Below are 24,085 nucleotides of genomic sequence, written 5' to 3'. Positions count from 1 at the left end.
CAGTCAGCATTCCAATCCTCTGACTCCCATAACTGCAACTTTATAACCAACTGGCACAGAATTTCTCCAACAGAGCAATGAGACACCAAATGACTGTACATTTCATCTTGTACACCACCATGTTTGCTGATGACATATATTCAACATAGCAAAATTAAAAGGACAATAAAATCACCAATCATCCATGATGATGTATAAGGTTCACCCACACTCATACGTTCAAGGAATAGTCACCATCACTCACAATGTATCATATTAGAAAATATCTGGTTTAATACACAAAGGTTTCTGCCAAAGAGCTAAGTTTGAAAAACCATGTATGTATCAATAGATACACACAGAATGACTTTGAAATTAAGTGAACCTTTAATGTTTACCAGCCAGTTCCTGAAAAGGAAACTGCTTAGAATGCTGTTTCTGGTGACACCAAACCTGGGCTTACTCCACACTTCCCACTTCAGAGAATGAGATGCTATACTTCACTTCTGCAATGTCACGTTAACTACCAATATGTTTGCAAAACTCTTAGCATTTAAAACAGTCTTATTTGCCAAAGACTTCAATCTCTTCATCTGCCAGCATCAAGAGCTGAGAACGCCCATTTCACTGGCACAACTTACACAAACAAAAATAGTCCAAAGAACAAGGAAAGACAAAAGCTACACTAAAGGTGGTTTGGTAATCTAATCCCTAAATCTTCTGAATGACCAATAACAGACTAGCTTCTAATCCTCATCAGGGGATGTCATTACCTAAGAGCTGGCCCTGGTGTTCTTTCATAATGTACAACTGTCACCAGTTTTCAGCATGTTGTTACTTAAATTCAGAAAGCGGTTGATGAGATATCTTTCTGCTTATCACCTCCTGTGCTCCCCCAACGACAGGCAGGGCAAGTACCCTGACCTTCATCTTCGTGCGGCCCATCACATGAGCCTTATCCTTGTCCACTTTCAGGAAGGAAGGCCTAGCACAGACTCTACTGACACACAGAGGGAGAGAACTATGACCCAGGAGAGGTGTCTGCAGCCCCAAACGCTCTGATCTGACCACTCAGATCAGATATTAACGAGCCTCATTCTAGGACAGGGGTTGGGAACCTTTCTAGCTGAGAGAGCCAGGAACGCCACATATTTTAAAATGTAATTCCGTGAGAGCCATACAACGACCCATGTACATTAAGCATTATTCAATAAAAATTTGGTGTTGTCCCGGAGGACAGCTGTGATTGGCTCCAGTCACCTGCAACCATGAACATGAACGGTAGGAAATGAATAAACTGTAATACATGAGGATGTTTTATATATATACATATGTGTGTGTGTGTGTACACACACACACACACATATATATATATATAATTTTTCTTTTTTTGTATTTTTCTGAAGCTGGAAACAGGGAGAGCCAGTCAGACTCCCGCATGCGCCCGACCGGGATCCACCCGGCACGCCCACCAGGGGGCGACGCTCTGCCCACCAGGGGGCAATGCTCTGCCCCTCTGGGGCATAGCTCTGCTACGACCAGAGCCACTCTAGCGCCTGGGGCAGAGGCCAAGGAGCCATCCCCAGTGCCCGGGCCATCTTTGCTCCAATGGAGCCTCGGCTGTGGGAGGGGAAGAGAGAGACAGAGAGGAAGGAGAGGGGGAGGGGTGGAGAAGCAGATGGGCACTTCTCTGTGTGCCCTGGCCGGGAATCGAACCCGGGACTTCTGCACGCCAGGCCGACGCTCTACCACTGAGCCAACCGGCCAGGGCAAGGATGTTTTATATTTTTAACGTTATTTTTTTTTGAAGATTTGTTTGCGAGCCAGATGCAGCCATCAAAGGAGCCACATCTGGCTCGCGAGCCATAGGTTCCCGACCCCTGTTCTAGGAAAACTGTCAAGTTAAGCCCATGATACAGAGAGCAATTGAGACTCATGACGGCACCACGAGGAGCTAAGTCTCCTCTCTTCTTGGGCAAGGACTGGTCATCAGGCTTGACACCCATCCTTTGAAGACAGGGGTCTATTTGGAAATCTAGCTGAGATACAGTCTTCCTGTGGCATTACACACTCCACACCCTGTACAGACTACTTTCCGGAGACTCCAGGAGTTTTCAAAGAGCCACTGTATCTGTGTGTATCATGCTCATCTTACTTTAGAAGCACACTCCCACCTTAGGTAAAAAGCTACCTTACTGTGGACCCCCCAGCCTCACTGCATTTTGGTCATGCATTCAACAAACACCTGTACCCCAGAACCAACCATGAGCCTCTGTGAGTCTGGGTTCTAGAGCTGTACCATCAACAGCTGGTTATGGGATTCTGCAGGGTGGGTCAGAACAGGAACCCATATGGAAGGTCTGAGAGTAAAAGCAAGGCCTGGTCTGCAGGGTACCCCACGCCCAAGCACAGTGGCACCCTCCATCTGCAGGTAAGAGGGATTCGAGAGCAAAACTGGATGAGAAACACACAGCATCCACTCAATTCCTGCACATTAATAGTCACCTTAGAAGCACAAGAAAACCCACAGCTGTGAGTTAACGTGGGCATGAGGTAAAAGTCCACATACGACTCCAGAGTCCTTCAGTCTGAAGCTGCCCCAGCACCACTGCAGTGAGCCTGAGGACCCATTCACTTCCTTGTGGCTCTTTTAACTACTTCACTGACTCTCCTTGATCAACAAATGTCACTGAGTAGTGAGACTAGCATGTGGGCTTTTGTATTTTGGAGAAAACCTATGACAAAATTTCTAAAACATCGCCAGCGGCAGGCATTGTTTTTTAAACCCTTACATTTTGAAATAATTTCTGAGGTTGCACGAAAGAGTCACAGGGTGGTCCCAAGCATTTCTCCGATCTGCCTGGTAACTGGCTGTGCTTTCCCAAAGCGCAGGTGACTTGCTATACACCTCCCTCAGGAGCCAGTGCCCCTACGTGCTCAGTCCTCCCCCACAATGACGGCAAAGTGACAAGGTCACCATATCTATCACACAGCTGTAACCAACTCATCACTTTCAATCACTCAACAAGTTATTTACTGAGCACATACTATTGCCAGCAATTGCTCCCTGCACCAAACAGCCTCACTATGGACCTTACCTCACAGTAAAATATTAAGTTTAACAAACATACTAAATAGGTCACCAGCAGAATTCAGTGATGTGGGGAAGTCAGGGATGGGGCGGAGAACTGAAAGTCTAGGCAGGGGAGTCAGGAAGCCCTGGCCTCAGGGAGCATGCGGAGGAAGCTGAGGATTCTGGGCAGACCAGAGGACACAATACGTGACTTTGGACTGAGACCAGCCTGGAGGCCCCTGTGGTGTAGGAGTGAGTCTGGGACCCATGGTAGGTCACAGAGGGGTCCCCAGGGATTCCCATCCAGAGGTCACACTGGCTCCACAGAGGGGATCCCTCCGCAAGGCTCTCCTCCCGGTACCCGAGTGTCTGCTTCCCACACAGCCCCTCAGAGCTGCGAACAAGGGGTCCTGGAACACACACCTCCCTCAAGAGTCCAGCGTTGGTCACGATGCCATCTACAGTGACTGCCAGGAGACAAAAGCCACCTGCATCGCCCAAGTAGATCCGCCTCAGCCAGCCAGAGCTGGCTCTACAGCCCCTTGGCCTGGCCACGTGCCACCAGAACCACCCCGAGTCCCAGAACCCTGACCCCGGTGAAAGGAGAGCGACACACGCACTCAATGATACAGTTTCCCGAAGCTCAAACACTCACACTGCATCTCCCACACGACACACGACTCCATCCCAAAACTCATCACAACCTTTACCAAGACAGAGAAGCAAGCGAATAAACACGAAACCTTCAATGCAACCGTGGCAACAGAGACGGCAATTCTTTACCTGATGTGCCTGTCAAGATATCTCGTTTTAAATGCACAACAAAGTGCGGGCCGAGGAGTCCTAACAATTCAGACGCCCCACGTACGAGGCCACGACCCCGCTGGTGAGAACGCCCGCTCTCCAGCCCAACCCTGCTGGAGACAAATCAAACCAGGACTTCCGCTCCCTTTCTCTGCTTTGACACAACTGCACGACTTCTGAGAAATCCGCTTTTAGGAAATGAAACCAGGAGTCCTTCCTTAATCCAGACTTAACGAACTAATGCCACCCGGCAAGTAAGACCCTCCAGCGCAGGCGGTCACGGGGACAGTGGGGGCGGGGCGGGCTGCGCGCGCCGCGACCCGGGCCCGGCAGAACTGGGACGGACGAGGAAGCTGCGCGCCGGCGGCCCCGAGACCCCGAGCGCGGCCCCACCCACGTGTGGGCGCCCGTCCGCCCCGGAGGGACGCGCCGCCGCGAGTGCACGACCCCACGGGGCCCACCCCGACTAAGGCACGCGGGGGTCCGGGGCCGCGCACCTCTCCGTGCCCGCCCAAGGGTCGTCCCGCCGCCCGGCCTCTCCCAGCCGCGGCGTCCACCGCCCTGCCGCCACCGCCGGCCTCCCGGAAAGCTCCGCCCCCGCCCACCCCGCACTCCGCAGCCCGGCCCCGAGGGAGGGTCGCCATTTCCGGCTGCGGCGCGCCGCCCCCTCCCCGAAGAGCCCCGCACGGCCCGCGGACTCCACTGCCTCGTCCCGCGCCGCCCCCCCGCACACCCCGCGGACCCCTCGCCCCCGGGCGTCCAGCACACCCCGCGGACTCCGCACCGAGGCCCCGCCGCCCGCCGCGGCCTGACGGGAGGCCCGCTGGGCCCGCCGCGAGCTCACCTGTCCGCGCGCCCGTGCGCCCGCCCGCCAGCCCGCCGGCTCCGCTCCTCCGCTCCGCAACGCTGCTGGGCAGCCGGCCGACGCGCGCCTCAGCCGGGGCTGCGCCTCGGGGACCCCGGGCAGAGGCGGTGGCGCGGCGGCAGCGGCGGCGGCGGGGGCAGCGGCAGAGGGCGCGGGAGCAGCACCGGCAGAGGAGGCGGGGGCGCGCACGTTCACGCACGTTCACGCACGCACCCGCAACGGCGCGCGCGCCCCCGGAAGGACGTGGGCCCCGGCTGGTCGTAGCCGCGGGCGGGGCCGACCGCGCGTGCGCTCAGGGCGCCAGGAGGAGGCCCCGCCCATCCGGGGTGGGTCCCGAGTGACGGCCCGTGGGCGGAGCCCCCGGAGCGGTGGGCGGAGCTCGCTCCGTGGAAACGAAAGCGCCCGCCACCAGGCGGTGCCTCCAGGTGTTTTCAGGTGGGCCGGCTGGTGCTGCGACTTCACTTGCAGCTTAGTTTGCCAGCGCTTTACATTGGAGGGAGGAAACGTCATTGTCTTCATCGAAGAACGGGAGACAGAAGTGGAGGCAGATGAGGCGGAGGCCGACGCCCTGAGGAACTGGGGTCTGCTCATCGCTGGATCGCAGAGATGGTATTTTCTTCCTTCCTGCCCAACCACCGAAGTGCTCCTGCCATCGTCCAGCCACCCTCCCAGAACCACCCACAAACAACGGCGTGGAAGGGCAGCACCAAATTCCACACTTTCCTCCATGCCCAGGTGCAGCCCCTGCTCACCCCATTGATCCCGATGGACGGGAGACCTGCTCGTCACCCTTCCCTACCTAGTCTCTCGGCGAGTGCAACAGTTCTGCCATTTTTCTTTGCGTGCCTGCCTGTGGCCAGTACATGTATTGCCACTTTTCACCCTAGACGCCACCCAAACAGACCTTCCTGGTCAGTGCACCTGCCTCCTCGCTTCTACTTTTGCCCACTGGCCATTTTGGTTTTTGTGGTTTTTTTAATTTATTGATTTTAGAGAGAGAAAGGGAGAGTGAAACATTGACTTGCTGTTCCACCTATTTATGCATTCATTGGTTGATTCCTATATGTGCCCTGACCTGGGATCAAACCTGCAACCTTGGTGTATCAGGAAGACCTGGCCAGTGTCCTCAATTACCCTTTTCCACTCAGAAACCTGATGACTTCCTAGGCTTCCTAATATAATACACTGAGTAAAATCCAAACTCTTTGCCAACAACTCTTCCCTGTCTACCTCTGCCCTCTTCTTCCACCTTTGTGCCACCACACTGACCTTGAACTGTCCAGTTTTCCCAAGTTTGGGTCCTATAAGTGGCAGAGATCTCAGGACATCTCCTGGCAGTCATTACACATTTTGCAACATTAAGCAGGCAGCAAGAAAAGGCCCATGAACACCAAGAAGCAGGCCAGATGGAGATCTATGTCTGTTGATTCAATGAGAAATTTCGGGCCAGAATCATAGAAATGAGAAAACAAAACGGGTCTGGTACCAATTTCAGATTGCAGCCTTGTTCACCTGTGTTGGGAGCACCAAGAATGAATGAACCAGGCCTTAATGAGTCCCTCCCTCACCTAGTAGTTCCAATATAGAAATAATTTTCCTAAGAAAACATTCCCAAGTACAGAAATAGGTGTATGCACTAGGCTGCTCTTGATGGTGTTATTCAGAACAGTGAAAATGGAAACCTGTGGAATGCATAAGCACACGCAGGTGAAACTAATTAAAAATGGGCACAAAGGCTACAGGATAACATAGAAAATTCTCGTGATACCTGAAAATGAGCAAGAGGCATGATATATAAATGTGCATTATTACAAATGTTTATAAGCAAACAAGCCAACCCTTGGCTCCCCCTGCCCCACCACTTCTCCCATCTTTAAACTCTCAGAGCTCCTATCACAGGAATCAGTTATCTAGGGGATACCATGTCTTCCCCAACAAATGGAAGTGCAAAGCCCTCGGAGGCAGGGCCCATGCCGAATTCACCCTTGCATCCCACAAAAGTGGACTTTCACCCCCCAGGCCATTTAAATATTTAAGAGTACGTAAAACCCATTTCCAACCTAAGTGAGGAGGAATGTTGACTGCTGGCAGCGGTGGTTCTTACCGCCCTCTGTACCAGCTCACTGTTGTATCAGACGGTCATGCTGGAGGTTATTTCTAACAATTGTAAGTCACCAACTTTCCCTGCTGTTACATCTGGGGCAAGCTTGGCTCTCTGACCCCAAAGGTCTGATGCTCCCAGTAAACAGGTTTCCTACTGTGAACACCCAAGTCACTGGGAATGGGCCCATTCAAAGCAGTGGGTAGGGATGGAAGCTGTTACTCAAGGGCCTTAGGGGTGGGTGAAGCTAACAACCCAAGGCATAGCAGTAAGGACACTGTGTTATCAAGAGGGGAAAAGGAAGGAATACACATTCTTATTTGTTTGCTTTTGCACAAAGAGTGGGTGAACAAGTCATCCTAGTCTCAGAGGCTGGACAGGGAGCAGGCAGGTTTCTGAGCGTGCTTTGTCATTACTTAGAATCCTGTAAAGAAAGTGCCTTGAGAACTGAACAGAATCTCCGTCTTGGAGGTCAGCCTGCCACAGCAGCAGTTGCCCAACCTGACACTGCCTGCTGGAGCCTGCCCTCCCGTAGGTGTGGTCTGTGCCCTTCAGCTCTTCACTCCACTTGCCTTCTCTCCGGACTTGGACACGTATCCGTCCTTTTTTCATGTGGTTCCAGCTCGAGTGGGATTGTGAGGATGGGTTAGCAGCCTACTCCTCGCTCAGTGGGCTCCCCACACCTACCTGAAGGATGTGTGTGGCTGCCTGGCTCTGCACCAGCTGTGATAACTGCAGCTAGATGCACAAGGACTCTGGGCAGCTCTGGTCCCAGGCCACCCCCCTTCCATGGCAAATCGTGGTTGCTTGCTCAGGTCCTGCAGCTCAGCCCTGACCAGATCTGTAACCTGGCTAGTTGCCCCTCAGCTGCCACGCCCCTCCCCTGGAGAACCCACAGGTTTATCACCTTTATATTCTTAGGCGCTCACTCTTCTTCACAGACTGCACACTTGCCACCTGTACCTGAGATCACCTATTTTCTCCCTGGCCTGCAGGCCCATCACAACAGGAACCTTGTCCGTTGGTTTATGTGCCACTCTTTCATCACCTTCCTGAACAAGTAAGACACATTACACAAGCCGAAGTGCATTTTCCCCCAAAGGAATCTTTATTGACAAATTACCCATTACTCACTTTAAAGAAAAGACGTATCAGTTACTAGCCCTGCACCTGCCTCATACCACACCCCGTCTGAGATCCCAACTCGGAAGAAAACACGAGCGTGGACTGTGGTCCCCCAGGGTGTCTGAAGTGACTAGCAGACAGTTACCAGAGCACAGCAGTCTACCAAAGTGGACACTGCGCTGAGGGCTCCTTCCCCCAGGGGGTGCACAGATGCACACAGGTGAGGTCTGCGCCCACTAACAGCCAGTAAGGCACAAGCTGCCCCTCTAGACACACCCAACACGGGGCCCTGGTGAGAGGCTGCTGGGGTGTGGTAGCTTCCGAAGGGAAAGAGATCTTTGTAGCTCCTGAGAAAAGGCGACAACAGAGGTCCAGCTGATCCATCCCAGCCCTGCCCTGCCTGCCCTGCAGGATCCAAGTGCTCCTCTCATGTCCTGAGAACGCAGCAAACAGGCAGCTAGAGCCAGACAGTGGGGTGCTGTCCGGCCTGGTCGGGCCTGGCCCACGTGAGGGCAGCGTGGCAGCACTGTAGGGGTGCTGTGTTTTCTTTCTCCTGCCCCCACCCCAGAGGCCCAGGAGCCCTTTGGCCAGCAGAAGCTGCCAGGGTTGTTGAGAGAAGAGTGACTTCCACACACTGGAGTGCGCTAGCGAAACGGAACACCCCACTGGTACAGGCATGCGGCCCCCAGGGGAGATCCAGAGCTCTGTATGGTGCTCAGAACCCATTGGAGAACTCTCACTTTTATATATAAAAACATTATAAACAAATAAAGCATAAGGTGATATAAGGCTTGTATTTCAGCTTGAGACCAAACAAATGTTTTCTACCTCGGAGACTAAAGATGCTTTGCTTAGTTTTAATTTGAAAAACCCACTGCATTAAAAAATAAGGAATTTGCTTTTGTTAAAGCCAGATCATTACTATAACAATCAGGCAGCTGCTGATAATTGTTTTTTGGGTGTTGTTTTTTTTTTTTATATTTGGTTTCTTTTTAGAGGGTCTCAGAAAATGGACAGGTTTCTTGTCTAGTATTTGGAAATAACTGCAGGTCAGGTGGGGCTTCTGGACAACGCTCCCTTCCGAGCCGTAAGGAAAGAGCAGTTTAGATATTACCACTTATTTTACATTGGTCTCTCTTCCCGTTCTCTCAGCACTCTGATGGACTTACAAGGTTGCCCAAAGGAAGCGTGACGCTGCCCCCTGCCCCATCCACTTCCTGCCCCAGGAAGCGCGGCACAGTGATCTGTTGCATCTACCGACTTTAGTGTGAAGCATCTGTGGACAAGACTGTTCTCTAAGTCATGCACGTGCAGCGGCCACGTCTACAGGTGGACGGCACGCCTGTCCTCAAAGCCGCTCGGGCATCCTCCCGCAGGGGGCTGCTGCTCGGCTGGGCGGTGGCAGTCGTGGCGATGAGGGCGTGCCTGCACTTGCTCCGTGGCTGGCAAAGCTGCTGCAGGTCTAGAAGGGCGTGTGATCGGGCAGGGGCTTGTCCCCACTCTCGGCTGGGGAGGGAAGGCTGTCACTGCCGTTCTCTCGGCCACCCACCACCTTAGACTACAGACGGGAAAAGACCAAAAGAAACCTGAGACAGAGCACACAATGCCAGGCAGACCCTAGGCTTCTGCTGGGAACTCAGTGTTCCATTCTCTACACCAGTTTATGAAATGCGAACGCTGCTTACAAGTAAAAAGGAACAAACCACCACACAGGTAACAGGGAATTCTGCAGAGGGACAAGAGCCAGTCCCAGAAGGCTATGCACCACATGGCTCCACCTCTGACTCCTCGGGTTGCAGAAGTATGGCAGTGGAGAAGAGACAGCAGAGACAGCGGACATGGGCAGGGCAGTAAAGGGTCTTTGTGGGGATGGACGGTCCTGTTCACGTTCTGGCTGTGACTCTGCAATGTTACCTCTGGTAAAACTACAATGATGAAACAAGTCTACCTAAGTGACAGGGACACCCCATCAAGAGAAGCGAATGATCCAGATAGTTACCTTTATGGTCCCAACTCGGTCTTCAAGGGACTTGAAGGTGGCAGAATTCCTGTGAAGAGAAAGGGAGCAGCAGTCAGTGCAGGAGCACACAGCTGTGTTGCCCCCTGCACTTGAAGGGCCTCAGGGTTAGGATCGTCCTCCGGAAAGACCCCCAATGGCATCCTGAGGGCTCCCTGCAGAAATGAGGCTAGTCAGGAAGAAAGCAGGGGGCAACCCTGCAGAGAACCCAGCCAAGGTCATTCCAGAAGCTGCACCTGGTCAGAACCAGGTCAGCCACACTCGCCAACCACAGGGACGGAAGACTTGCATGCCACCAGATGGTGAGGCCCTGACTCCATGCACCCGAGCTGCAGAGCCCTCACCTGGGCAGGGGGTGGATGCAGGGCACATTTCTGCTACAACCTACATGCTCCTGTGCCAAGTTGGGAAAACTCATGGGTGTGCATCCAACAAATCTCTCAGAATGAAGCTAAAGGAAAACTGAGGTGTTCTGGGACAAGCGAGGGGTCAGGAGGCAGGAGTAGAAAGTAAGCAGCCTGGGTTCCACCCAGCACCTTCCACACAGCCATTCCCCTCACTGCTTGGCGCCCCTAGGTCCCTGCCGGCCGCCTGCCCATCAGGACTCCCAGCTAGACCTGCAGTGGAGCAGATGCTAGTCCTGTAACAAGGACAGGGCTCTGCTGAGAGCCAACGCTGTACTGCAGAGGAAGAGGGAGAAAACCTGCCACAAAGCAGGTAAAGTCTCCATGAACACCTGGAGAGACACCTGCAGCCTACTGGGTGCCAGGTGTATGGGGAACCCTCTCTGCCCCTCCCCAGCCCGACCCCGTGGCCAGCCATGGAAAGTTAGGCACACTGGCCTCCTTTAAGCCTCACCTCGACTAGGAGGTCTTTTCAGCTTAGGAGGGGTCTTTTCCTGCCCTTATCTGCCATGAGGCTGCCAGGAGAAGGTGGCCTTGCCCAGGAGTATGGGAAGCCACCTGCTCCCACCCGGCTCCCACCCTGGCTCTGGGAGCCTCGGGGCACCAGTGTACGTTACCTCATGGCCGGCATACTTATCGAGTGGCGGATGGAGTAGCCGCTGCTTGGAAGCATGGTAAAAGCAAAGGAGGAAGCAAGAGTTAAGGTAAGGACAGACTGGCACTCAATGGGCTCACCAACTCAGATCACAAAGAAACCTGCCTTTGCAGGGTGGGCCCCCAACACAGCTGGAACAAGCAGAAAGAAGCCCCATAAAGCCCCTCACCAGGAGGAAAACTCAACCCAGGCTCCTCCTTCACCTCCAAAGTCGCCCAGGAGTGTGATACTGCAGGGGGGGCCTCGGCCTTGGGCTTCAGAAAAGCTTTTGGCTGTCAAATATCCTTGACTTCACAAGTTCAATGATTTTTTCGCAAAAGATAAAAAGATAAACAACCACTTCAAATAAAAAGCACTTAAAATCATAGGTTGTTCTGAATGATTTGGGTTCCAGACCTGCAAGCTAGGAAAATGTGTGACTACGGAGCGCTGGCTTCACCCGGCGAGGTGCCCGACCACAGCACACTGGGTCTCGGTGCTGCTCTGGTGCAGAAAGAGCTCTCAAATCACAAGGGAGAGAGACTCAAGCTGAAGGGACAGCACTGCTTCACGGGAGAAGGAAGATGCAGAGCACGACAGCCCAGAGTAGCACAACCCTCCCACGTCAACACGGCTCTCTTCGGGACTCCTCAGGGGTGGAGGCAGATGGACACCTTCATGGGGCTGGTCAGAGCAGGCCAGCGACAGCACCCAGGTACGAACGCGGTGTGTTGGGGATTTGTCCTTGCACAGATCACACGGCTGGTGACTACCTAAGGGGACCACAGCTCGAGAAGCCATCATGCACTCTGACACAGTGCTGGCCTCGCTGTGCTGGCGAGGAGCCACACTGGGCACTTCACGGCCCCTCATGACCTTCATCCAGCACAGCCTCCCCACAGGCCAGCAGAGTCCACCCACCCTGAGGCAGAGCTGTCCACAAGCGTGTCCAGTGTCAGTCTTACCTAAAGGAGTGTGAGAGCGGACGGGCCCTGACAGGTGGCAGCAGGAGGAGAGAAGAAACGCGTGTTAGGAAAGAAGGCTGGCGCCCGCCCGGCCCCTCCATGCAGCTGCATAAGGCCACCTCTTGTCCTGGCACTGCCAGGCTGGGCAGGACATGCCCGCCTCCAATGTGAAGCCCAGCCCCAGGAGGCTGCTACTACCCCACGCGCACAACAGTGCGCTGCACAGCCCCACAGTGCTGCCCCTCTGGGTGCAATCACAAACGAGGGATCTCCATGCGCATTAGGAGGCTGGAGGGAAGATGCCTCAAAGAGTGGGGCAGTGCCCAGGTGTGAGATACGCCTGGTGGGCTCTGCACCCAGTACCCAAGCCAGCTGCGGTTGCCGGACACACTGACCGCCAGACCAGCCTGCGGCCAGCTCTGTCCCTCTCTCTGCAGCAGAACTGGAGCGCCCTCAGGGTGGAGCCCTTTGTGCTCTGGCTCCATCATCAACAGATGACAGAAGCCATCCAGAAACAAGCATGCGCCCAAACAAGGGGCATAGGAAGGACAAGGCCACCCTTAACACTGCCCCAACACAGAGGTCACTTTGGAAATAACCCACAGAGTCACAAGGCCTGATGTGTCCATACCACCTGGTGCCCAGCAGGGCCTGCTCCTCTCTGGGGGGGAGAGCTAGGGCCAGAGAAGGCAGAGACCCGATACATGACCCAAATGCAGTCCCCTCTCACTACCACCTCACACCCCAAGCCATGGCAAGAGCTCCTCAGTGCTGCTCCTAGGAAGTGCACTGTGGTCTCTGGCACAGGGCAGATGTCCTAAAGGGCCTGGCCTCAAACTCCTCAATGCAGTGGCCCGTCAGGGATCGCCCAGCCCTAAGGTCAGGGCGCAAACCTCTCCGAACCTGACTTGCATTCAAGAAGTGATGAACTTGCGACCTCAAACTCTAAACCAGGGAAGTTAGTGACCCTTCGCATCAACCACCTGAGACCGCATGGTGAGACAATGTGGACACATCAGGACCCTAGGAGATCAGAGTTCACAGCACCACTGGAAGACGGAAGAGTCCCCAGGGTGAGACACACCAGCAAACAGGTCCACCTCTCCAGGCACCCTGAACGTGACCTGCTCCTCCCCAGCCAGCCTGCACACCTGCACACTGCACACACGGCAGGCACAGTGAGGCCGGGCAAGCACACAGAGCTGTCCCAGCGTCACTGTGCCAGGACACCTGCTCACTGCTGGCCCTGCCACGTATCAGTGGCCAATCCCAGTTCTCTGAGCAGAGAAAGGGATGCGTCAGTCCTCTCAGAGCAGCCGACGGTGACTGCAGAACTGTGCATCGAAGCGGCCCTGTCCCTCAGCACTGGGGCCCCACCCTCCCCACTGTTCCACGCAGGGCGCCCTAAACCCACTCAGGGTGAGGACCCTGGAGAGCACACTCCGGGTGGGAGACGTGTGCAGGCACAGCAGACAACTCTGCCTCCTTCAGCGCTGTTATCACACCAGCACTTGAGGAAAACAGGTGCAACCTGACACGCTGCTCGCGCCGGTGGCGCTGGGATAACCCGCCCTGAGTCCCTGTGCGCAAGGCCAGGCCACCAGTGGCGTGATCATTGTGTCACCGGGCTTACCACAGCGCGGCTCAGGTGGCCAAAGTGGGCGTCCCAGAGTGCAGCGGCGGCGACATCCCATCTAATTTCAAATGAGACTCGTTACAAGAACACGCCCAGCCAAGTCCCAGCAGCTCCGTGCAGAGCCTGTGGGAGGAGTCACCACAGACCCTCCTTCCTGGCAGCGCAGTGTGAGGTCCTCTGGGGCCCAAGTCACAGCCATGATGGGCAAGGCCTACACTTACAGGGTGACCCACTAGGACCCCACCCAGCTGCACAGGAGGAGGGCCAGAGCCCCAAGTACGGGAGGGTGCAGTGCTGGGCACAGAGGAAACACAGAGTGCCTAATGACTGCTGAGCTTCTTCAAAGGGTTGAAGTCTGAAGTTGGAGGAAGAATAATTACATCAAACTAACAAAAATAAAAGGTGAGCAGTGCTCTGACATAAGCCGTCCTCTGCTGGGTTGGGTGGGTCCTCAGGGTCATTAGCACTGGTCTTCGCTTCTGCGTAAGTGGCAACTGCCAGGCCTGTGAGGTGGGAAGTGCCTAGCCCAAGCAGGGCAGAGGTGAGGGGTCAGAGCAGGGTGGATCCCAAAGCCATGCCCAGCACACCAAGCCCTGAAGTGGACAAGTGAAGGGCCTAGTCCTGAGTGTGGGGCCAGGCCCAGGGTGCTGGTGATGACCCGCACACCACATGCTGCTCACTGCGGCACATCTTGTCCTAACGGCCTCCGAGAGAGGGGCCTTGCCAAAGGCACAGCCGAAGCAGCCAAGCCAGAATTTACTCTCTGGCCTCTGGCTCCGAGATCCCGAGGAGGGCCAGATGGCAGAGGGGGTGGCTATCAGGATCAGGCTGGGGGTGGGGGCTACTCCGTGGTCCACCAAGTACCTGAGCCACGCTGCCCTCGCTGGCCTCCAGGCCCTACTCAAGAGGCACCTCTGGTGGCCAGGAGGGCCTGGTCAGCCTCAAAGAGAACGTTCAGTTGGGGCCCCTGCCGTACGACCACGCTGTCTGAGGTCTGGGCCAGGCACATCCAAGGAAACACAGAGCCTGCGCTGGCAGCCAGCCTTCCAGACACACCCCACACCCAGACGCCCACTCCCAGGCTGGAGCCATTCTCTCCATATGGAACTTCAAAGAGAAGCACTGGCTTTTATCAATCCCAAACATCAGAAGTCAGTCATAGGCACTAGTGACCGCCCCTCCGCTGAGCAATATAGAAACGGCAGAGGCAGCCAACAGGAGCAGCCGCACCTGCCAACAAGGGTCCGTGAACCAACTGCCCACCTGTGGGTGCTGAAGGTCCCCCGAAGCCTGTGTAACTGAGCCCTGGGGCTCTGGCGAACTCCCTGAAAACCTCAGCTGACTGGCTCAAGCCTTAGGGTAGAGAAGCCAGGGCAGGAGGTGTCTCACCTCATGTCCCCAAGCTTCCTGCTGATGGCAGAGCCCATGGTGGACAGGGCAGCTGAAGTCTTCTGTCCCGCCTGAGAGAGAGTTTCCTGAGTCTTCTTGTAGCTAGGAAGAAGAAACAAAAGTTAAACCAACCAAACACAAGGGTCAGCCACCACCCACAGCCAAGGACACAAAGCACCTGGACAGCACTGAGGAGTGGACCGTGAGCGCTGGCCTGAGCACAATGGAGGGGCCATGTGTCCAAGCTCCAAGTTCCCCGAAGGGACAGAAGCAGCACTACGGATCGTGACCTCCCAGGCAAGCAACAGCCCTGACCTCTGACCTCTCTGACTCCACGGCTCCCTCACCTCTCCTGACACTTCCTCATCCACGTTCTCACCTTCTCACAGCAACTCTGATGGAATGCAGCACATGGGGCTACAGAGGCCCCATGTCTGGGGCAGAAGCCAGAAACACGCTCGGGCGCCCTGCCGTCTCCTGGGAGAGTCCTTGCACCCCACCCACACCGGCCTTCTCAGGCTGGGGCCGCTGCAGCCCTCCACTGGATGCACTGCTCATGTCTCAGTACGTCCTGTCGGAACGAGGGAACTTTCACCTCATGCCCGTTCTCAGTTCCAGGGCTTGGTCCTGGCTCACGTCGAGGACACCACAGGTCAGACCCTGTGCACAAACACATGGAGCTGCTGGCCTTCATGCAGCTGCTACCACAGAGAAGTCACAGCCAACCTGGTAACCCTGAGCAAGTAACGGCATGAGATGGCCGATCTCTCAAAATACCACCTCACACTGGCCCTGCTGTGTAGGCCCACCTGGCCACAGGTGACGCAGGGTCAGATGGCACCAGCAGTGGGTCTTCTGAACCCTTCCCACCTTTCCTGCCCATTCGCTCCACTGTTGCCTGCACTGCAGAAGGCCCCTTGTGAAAGCCCGCTGCCCTCCTACCTCGGACCCGCCTCTCAAGCACTCAGTCTGCCCACGCTGGCTCAGTTTCTGCTGTGACCCTCGAACCTGACAGTGTCTTTGCCGAGAGCTGCCACCCAACACCACTACCTGTCTCGGGTCCAGCAAGACTGTAGCAACCGAGGTGAAGACACCTGGGGCAGGAGCAACAGCACATGTGCACAACACAGCTGCCGAGGAACAGCTCTGGAACTTCTCCAGGGCCCTGACCTGCAGTGCCAGCAGAGTCCCCAACCCGAGGCCTCAGCTGATGAAGTGCTTTCTTTCAAAGGGAGTTAATAAGGGTACCTGTGAGCAGCACACTTCTGTGCCCCTGGAGCCACGGGCATTCATTATAAAACACCGTAACAAGGGAACTAAAGACACACACACTTCCTTACCAGAAATACAAATTCAGAATACATCTTCAGGCCCAGCTTTTTCCAAAATAATAAATACAGAAGACCACATCAATATTCTGGGTTTGTTGAAGTAAAACAGTCTAAAGCAGAAGATGTAAAGAAAGATCCTTATAGAACCTGTTGTGCCCACATGGCCAGTTGGGAATGGAAGTCAAAGAGGACGAGTGTGAGTCCCTGGAGATGAGGAAGGCTGTCCTGTGGACGACTCCAAGCGCAGCACCCTCTCGGAGACCAATGGGAGGCAATTTCCCGCCCTTCACAGCCCTCAGCATTTCTGGATGTCAAACAGGTGCCACGAGTGACTCCTCCAGGAACCTCCAAACCAAGGCCGGTGTGGGGACCAAGCTCAGGAGGCGGCTGACCTTGGGGCAGAGCCAGTGTCTGTACCCAGGTAAGTCGGCCTCTGCTGTGCTCGAGCACTAGCCTATGCCGCCTAGCCAGCACCACTTTGGGGATCACGTCCACCATTTAGGAAAACACAGCAGAGCCCAAGAAACACCAGCCTCCTGCTGGAGGCACCAGAGCACCTGCTGGGGGCACCTTCCCTCAGAGGCTGCCCCACACCCAATGCAGGTGTGCCCACAGTCTCGGTCTGGCGGTCCTGTTTCCATTCCCGACGACACGAGAGTCCAGTGAGACCCATCGGGGCCACGTTGGTGGACAGCCTCACACCATAAATAGAGGTAAGAACAAAACCAATGTGGGGACTCCAAAGGGCCCCCAGCACTCAGCAGGAGCCCTGGCCGGCAGGCCAGGCCTGCCCCGCCTTGTCAGACAGACACTATCTTTGGCTACGCTCTGTCACCCGCAACCAAAGAGCTCACTATGGAGACTCCGCTGAGTCAACTGGTGACTGTGGAATCCACCTGGTGCCCACTCTCAGGACAGCATTAGCTAAGATCTGCCTATAAAAAGAACCCAATGAGGTGGCCACATTCAACGGAACGTGGCTGCTCTCAAGCGTGTTGTCAGAGCAAAGGGAGCAGTCAGATGAGAGGAGGAGGATCAGTAGCATCACAACTGCTTCCGCCAGCAAAGCGCCAAGGCTGCCAAGCGCCAGGGCCGACTCCCCAGCCCCCAGAGCGCTGCCAGCTGACAGACTGCAGACCTGCGGTCGGGGACCTGGGCTCGCCCCACTGCGCTTGCCCCTCCAGCTGCTCTGCCAGCCTCCTGCGACGCCCGAGGGGCACTGGTCAGGCACCCCAGGGCTCCTTCCACCCTACCTCGGGCTGGGTGGCAATCAGGCAGAAATGCCTCCAGCCTGGAAGCATCAGTCTGACCACGTTCCCACCCGTGGGGCTGGGGGGCACTGGCGGGGAACAGCCAGTGCCTGGCGAAGCATGTGGAAGACCATGCCACCAGCCACACGTCCATGCCCAGAGCCACAGGCTTCTCTCAGGCTCGGGATTGTAGCTACTTGAAGGAGCATGTTGGCTGGTTTCACAGAACAACACTGAAGTCTAAGGTTATTTTCAGGTGAAGTCCGCACTGCGGACCTCCTGAGGTCAACCACCGAGTCGACCTAAACAGCAGTGCCTAACAAGACCCTGAAGATGCAGCGCAGCCACGCTCTACAACACCCGCCGCCACGACTGGCTGTTTATCCAGCTGCACAGACAGCACAAAATGCGAGCTGCCAAGGCCCCCGGACACGCCAGGCTGCGCAGGCTCTGCGCGCAGCAAGCCCAGCTGGCATCCCAGGCATCGAGGACAAGCTGGGTGGCAACGGCTTCTTTCAGTCCAACACGCAAGGGCTTTCTGCCCGTCGCTGCCAACCATGACAGCACTTCCTTCTGAACGAGACAAAAAATCCCAGAAAGTGACTATTTTTAAATATTGTCCCACCCAGTTCGAAGAGTTATAATCAGATGGCAGTACAGATAATGAAGTCCTACTATCTCATTAAGGACCTCAGCTAAGAGGTCACAGTCATTCTCAACCAGGGCGCTGGCAGACACAAGCCCATCCCTGTGAACTCTGCACTGTGAGGTCAGTGTGGCTGACAACCTGGTGCCTCTCGGACCAAGGGGACTCCTTTAGGATCCCACAGGCATGGCCTACACCTCATTTCCACTCAAGGCACCCCTCTAAGCACTGGTCAAGTTCTGGAGATCCCAGCAGTTGACGTTAGGTCTGCAGGGGAAGAAAAACAAAACAAAAAAGGACCATCCTCTGCCTTGGTGCAAATGGCACTCAACCATTTCACTCTGAGAGCCAGGAGTGTCTGTGAGCCAGAGATGCTGCCCCAGACCCAGCTCCAGCCTCTTCTTTAAGGGGCGCATGCCAGGCAGAGAAGTGTTTAGTGTGCTCTGGCGGCTGAATGGGGATTCCCTCAGTGACTGAACCCTGCTCCATGAGTGTAAAGGACAGCTCCATTTGTGTCTGAGAGAAAAAATAGATGAAGACAAAACAGCCAGGAGACCACAACGACATTGGTGCCAAGGGCACCCAGCCTGCCTGTCCCTACAGACGTGTCAGGAGGAGAGGAGGAGGGAGGTGCTGGTGGCAAAGGCACTCACAGGTCCGACTGGGTCACTCTCTCATTCCACTCTCCGAGTTTCTCAGAAGTTTTCACATAGCTAAAAACAGAAAGCCTGTGGTAAATTATTTAGAAAAACTATTCCAACTCAGGGAAACACACTGCTGTGAGGGCAGGAAGGGCATAGCCCGTGGCCTCAAAACGCTTCTGTGACAGTCACTTTTTGAGTTCAAAACCTATGATTTCCTATGACAGAAATGGGCTTTTCAAAGGTGAGCTTTATGGAATGGGAATGACTCTGCCTTTCCACAGGGGCATGGCCTTTAGACAACGGGGACACTTCCCACCCCCCGCCTCACGGGATACATTTCAGAGCAGCCATGCAGCTGCACTCCCTGAGTTCAGAGAGCTGAGTCACGTGCGGTTCAGTGGTCCTGGGGTTGTGGCACCCCTCACGAGAAGGACTCATGTCCACCTCAGCGGACACTGAGCTGTGGCCCGCAGAACAGTCTCACCAAGGACCACATTCAGACCCTGAAACATTCTTGTCAATTTCCACATGGACGACTGGCCATGTGTCCACCCACCTCTTACAGCACGTGTAGACTCTGCACAGTCTGAGTGACCACATGGACGACTGGCCATGTGTCCACCCACCTCTTACAGCACGTGTAGACTCTGCACAGTCTGAGTGACCACATGGACGACTGGCCATGTGTCCACCCACCTCTTACAGCACGTGTCGACTCTGCACAGTCTGAGTGAACGCTGGGTCAAGTACACAGGGTCCCTGGCTGGCTGCTTCCAAACAGGCCCCCTTGACCCCTGTGCCTGAGGTGCTCCACCCCACAATCACTCTGCCACACAGAGGGTACCTACGCGTTAGAGACCTGCACATCATGCCAGCTCTTGGACAGGTTCTGCCTCAGGCCCTCCAAGGCAGAGAGGCCCAGCTTCCTCCTCAGCTCTCCACAGTGCCTCTCCTTGGCAGCCAGGACCTGACGCAGGGTGACAATTTCCTCTTCCACCTGCACAAGCATGCAGTTTTGACATGATTAGATACACTGTTGCAAGAAGTGACTGACTTCCTTACACACTGCAATGAGAGGTCCCTTGGAGTTAATGTGAGAACTGTCCACTTACAGAAAGAAAACTCATCTCAGGAATAGCGTCTACAGTAGACATTTATTTTTTATCTGGTACCAGCACCCCACCTCCTTCTGCAAAACCACCTCACCCCTAAGCCAAGTGGCTCTGCTGGGGCTACTAATGACCGTGAACCACTAAGCAAGGCCTGCCAGAGCTCTGTCCTGGGTCTGGGCTTGGGTAACAGAAGCCAGAACGTCTGGCAGCTAGCCCCGTCTGCACTGGGGAAAGATTCCATGGGCAAGCGGGAATGAAGCAGAAGTGACGGACAGCCAGCATGTCTGAAGTAAAATGCAAAGCGTTTGTGTCCTTGCACTTCTCGCTGCTTCTCTCTCAACTGCTGTGCAATTCAGAAAACAGCTGCATGCCTTCCATGATCCAAAACCTGGTTCTGGGGCTGGAGGTTGTCTGCACAATTAGCTCTGTTCAGACCTAGAACTGGATCCATGCTGTGTTACAACGGAGCTCGCCTCTGGAGACACAGGCGAGGTCTGGGACAAGCAGGGCTTCAGCCACTGCCAGATGGGACGCTACAGTCAGGCATTAGCAATTTCCCCAGACTCTGGAATCCCATTAGAGTCACCACTAGATTCTGCACACAGTAAAAAGAAACATTCTTGGTATTTAGTTAGAATATAAACTAAACTGGAAGGAGGGTCTGGTTCTTAACTCCAACTTCCTCTTACGGGACTCACTAAAAAGATCTCGTGAAGCATTTGTTACAAAAGAAGTATTTTTGAAAGCAAAATTAAGATCCAGGGCAGTGAGACTTGTGGGGTCTTGAAAACGTCAGGTGTTAATTCCAGCTGTGCCAGAGCAGCTGTGTGGACCTCCTCAGGGAGCATCCACGAGGTACTGGCACATACAAAGCCAGGGTTACAACCAGAGGTTTTTGTGGGGCCTTGGTAACAACCTCCAATTTCTCCAGAGGACAGCCAGCACTAGCTTGAGAGGGCCTCAACACATGATCACCCCGGACAGCCAGCCACGACACAGCACCTTTGTGAGCTCAGCCCTGAGCTCCTCCTCCTCAGCTTCCGTCAGACCCTCAACAGCAGGAGTCTGGGCAGCCACCGCCGCGTCCACGGGGACTTCTGTCATGGAGTCGGACAGCAGACCTTTGTTAGGAGAATTCAGGTTGATATCTGCCAGAGACAAAATGAGGCCAGAAAGTGTCAAGTAGGAAGTTATGGAGAAGTACGTGGGGTAGAGGAGAAACTAAAGGTGTAAGGACAGATGGCAGGAGGGGAGGGAGGGGTGGAGACTCACAATGCCTCCTCTCTTGAAAGGTTCTGTGAAGAAGGGTTGGGCCTTCAGACTGAGGGCAGCCACACGTCAGACCACCCAAGATGCTGTTTCAGAGTCTAGAAATGCTCATACAAGGCAACCATACCCTACCTCTGGTTTTCCTGTGAGAATACTACCTTCTGAGACAGAAAACCTTTGCCTCAAAGCAGCCCAATTAACAGATCTACCATTTCTAGAGCAAAGGAACATAATACTGCTGTAAACACAAGCAACACTTTCCAAGCAACTGACCTGCCAGAGCCCACACTACAATTACACACAAGGAGCACGTGCTAGTCATCCAGCCCCTGCCGGGAGTCAGCAACACAAACATCTCCTTCTGGCCATCCTGGACGCTCACCCACAGCAAGGCCCGGCAGCAGGTCTCCACACTCCTCTGCCACACCCAGATCAGGTTCAGATTTCTGTGGCGCTATTTTTTCCTCACACTATGTGCATCTTCCTGTCTGTACGGAATGTCTGCAAGATATCCCTCAAGGAAAAAAGGATCTCCTTCAGTTCTTCCCCACAATGACCACATGATTGCCATTGAGTACTTTTATGCTACCAACACTGAAAACATCTTCCCTCTGACTAGCACAGTGAAGAAAGAGCCCTTGTGCCGTGTCCAGCACCTTTAGAAGTAAATTAAGTAAGAAGTGTGAAGGTTAGAGAGAAGTAAAAGTGTCTTTCACTGCAGTCATGTTTGTCTACTGCAGAAACCCGAGTCTGCTAAAAACAGATGGAACGCACTTCAAACCAAAGATGCTCCATGTAGCAAGCTGTCTCCTTCCCTTCCCAGGCGCCATCCAAGCAGCTTGAGCTGGGCACTTCATTGGTGCTCAACAGATGTTCACAAAGTGAAGCATTTCCACTTTCTAAATCAACTCATTCTGATTTTTTTTTTTTGTATTTTTCTGAAGCTGGAAACGGGGAGAGACAGTCAGACAGACTCCCGCATGCACCCAACTGGGATCCACCCTGCACGCCCACCAGGGGGCAATGCTCTGCCCCTCCAGGGCGTCGCTCTGTTGCGACCAGAGCCACTCTAGCGCCTGGGGCAGAGGCCAAGGAGCCATCCCCAGCGCCCAGGCCATCTTTGCTCCAATGGAGCCTCGCTGCGGGAGGGGAAGAGAGAGACAGAGAGGAAGGAGAGGGGGAGGGGTGGAGAAGCAGATGAGCGCTTCTCCTGTGTGCCCTGGCTGGGAATCAAACCCGGGACTTCTGCACGCCAGGCCGACGCTCTACCACTGAGCCAACCGGCCAGAGCTCATTCTGATTTTTATCTGGGATGGTCCTACCTGATTTTACTCCATCATTTGTATCTACTATGTCGAACCTACTCAAATTCAGTAGATACCTTAAAACTTCCAGTTTTTCTCTTCTATTTAAAAAAAATAAAATAAATGAAGGCCCTTGGATAGTTTCTGGCTATAAAGCTAAAACTGGATCCCATGGAAGTCACCCCAGACAGAAACTGAGCACTCACTAAACATGCCAGCATGGAGAACGTGTGATACCAACCTTCCCACACCCCTGGCAGTAGGGCTGTCTTACCAAAGACCTACAGAGAGTAATCATGGGGCTTCACCCCGGGGGGACCCCAGCTCCTAACCTCTATAACCATCTGCAGATAGGAGCAACACAAGAACCAATCTCCAAGGACTAGGCTAAAAACATTAAAAGATAGCATTACAGGCTGGCACACGGTAGGTAGGTACTTCATAAATGTTCTGTCATTCTGATGATCAGAAACCCGTGCTTGTGATGCTTTAACTAACTACAGATGCAAGGCAAACAGTGAAAAGCCTCTTGAAAGTATCAAGCACCCCTGCGGGGGTTTCTGACGCTCAACTATTATATTTTGTAAGTTAGAGGACAAACGTAGGAAAACCTACAGAATACTATCCGAACCCAAGAATTCCAATGTCCAGTTTACATGCTTTTAAGGTCAAACAGTACCCTGAAACCACTCAGTGTGCTTATGTCAACACAGAAATGTAGCATGCCCTCTTGAGAGCCGCGTAATGGGAGACTCACTCGTTATCACCTTTCCCCCGGGCCCGCGCCACACCCCCAGCGGGCCTCGCAAACTGGTCTGGGGTGTCTGTCTGGAAACAGGCCAGGCGTGCTGGGTGTGCCCCTGACTCACCGCGCCCTTCCTCCCTCCCCCAAGACGACCTCTGAGTAGGCTGGGCTTCCAGCAGTGTTGCCACCCAAAGGGCGCCGCGCTGAACGCGGGGACGGTTTCACCTCCCCTCCCTTCCCTCCCCGGGAGCCGCGCACAGCATCTCGGCCCAAGTCCAGATGGAGGGTCTCCGAGGACCCTGCGCGGGGACGGGGACGGGGACGGCGGGAGGCAGACCCGCCAAGCGCCGGGAGGGGGACATAACGAGAGCTGCCTGGAGTGAAAAATACTAAAACTCGGAGGGAGCCGGGGAACGCGTCCTCGCGGGGGTCCAAGCTCAGAGCAGAAGACGCACGCCGCGACCATCGGGAGCATCGTGGTCGGGAGCCTGGCAGCTGCGCGGCCCCGCGGGTTGCGCGGAGCAGAAGAGGACCGCGAGTTCCAGACGCGACCTGTGGAGGGGCGGAGCGTGGGCCGGCCCGGCCCGTCGGAGGCAGCGGCGCCGGCCCCCCAGCAGCTACCTTGGCCAGCAGAGTCCATGTTCAGGCGGCAGCCCGGCCGCAGCTGGAGTCGGGGCCGGGGTCGTGAGGGTAGGAGCCGAGCGGGCCGCACCGGGAGTCGCTCGCCGCGCACACAGCAGCCAGGCGGAACCGCTTCAGCCGCCGTGGCATTACGTCATCAGTGACTCGACG

The 24,085-nt window shown here is 54.8% G+C and overlaps 2 protein-coding genes across 11 annotated transcripts in view; both read right to left on the bottom strand.

The window, feature by feature from the left end:
* Positions 1–4,926, bottom strand: part of DNAJC5 (DnaJ heat shock protein family (Hsp40) member C5) — a 31,891-nt gene extending 26,965 nt beyond the window's left edge. For 2 of the 3 annotated variants that reach the window (XR_010751492.1, XM_066384451.1), the window contains exon 1: positions 4,701–4,926. The gene's annotated coding sequence lies outside the window, so the exon portion shown is untranslated. Of the gene's footprint in view, positions 1–3,835; positions 3,974–4,700 lie in introns of those variants that run through there. The other variant, XM_066384452.1, reaches the window with a different exon arrangement.
* A 3,983-nt stretch (positions 4,927–8,909) lies between these two features.
* TPD52L2 (TPD52 like 2) lies at positions 8,910–24,085 on the bottom strand. Of its 8 annotated transcripts, none has more exons than XM_066384442.1 (9): positions 23,915–24,083; positions 20,978–21,123; positions 19,712–19,860; positions 18,873–18,932; positions 14,993–15,094; positions 11,968–11,994; positions 10,986–11,027; positions 9,947–9,995; positions 8,910–9,409 (listed from the first exon to the last, which is right to left on the bottom strand). In XM_066384442.1, exons 1-9 carry the CDS (start codon positions 23,931–23,933, stop codon positions 9,296–9,298), a joined length of 708 nt encoding a protein of 235 aa, XP_066240539.1. In that variant the 5' UTR covers positions 23,934–24,083; the 3' UTR covers positions 8,910–9,295. The 8 variants fall into 8 exon arrangements, with proteins under 8 accessions (XP_066240539.1, XP_066240540.1, XP_066240541.1 ...); XM_066384443.1 differs by having other exon boundaries at positions 8,910–9,505; positions 23,915–24,081; XM_066384444.1 differs by lacking the exon at positions 18,873–18,932 and having other exon boundaries at positions 23,915–24,085.

This window comes from Saccopteryx leptura, chromosome 5 (assembly GCF_036850995.1).
Source record: "Saccopteryx leptura isolate mSacLep1 chromosome 5, mSacLep1_pri_phased_curated, whole genome shotgun sequence".
Classification (NCBI taxonomy): domain Eukaryota; kingdom Metazoa; phylum Chordata; class Mammalia; order Chiroptera; family Emballonuridae; genus Saccopteryx; species Saccopteryx leptura.
Note: the sequence above shows the minus strand (reverse complement) of the source record. Positions and strands in the feature narration are given on the sequence as shown.

What these genes read in the sequence shown, in the direction of transcription:
- TPD52L2 (XM_066384442.1), bottom strand. An exon ending in AGAGTGACCCAGTCGGACCT is followed by an intron (nt 15,095 to 18,872) that starts GTGAGTGCCTTT and finishes TCTTCTTCCTAG; the next exon opens with CTACAAGAAGACTCAGGAAA. An exon ending in AGGAAGCTTGGGGACATGAG is followed by an intron (nt 11,995 to 14,992) that starts GTGAGACACCTC and finishes GCCACCTGTCAG; the next exon opens with GGCCCGTCCGCTCTCACACT.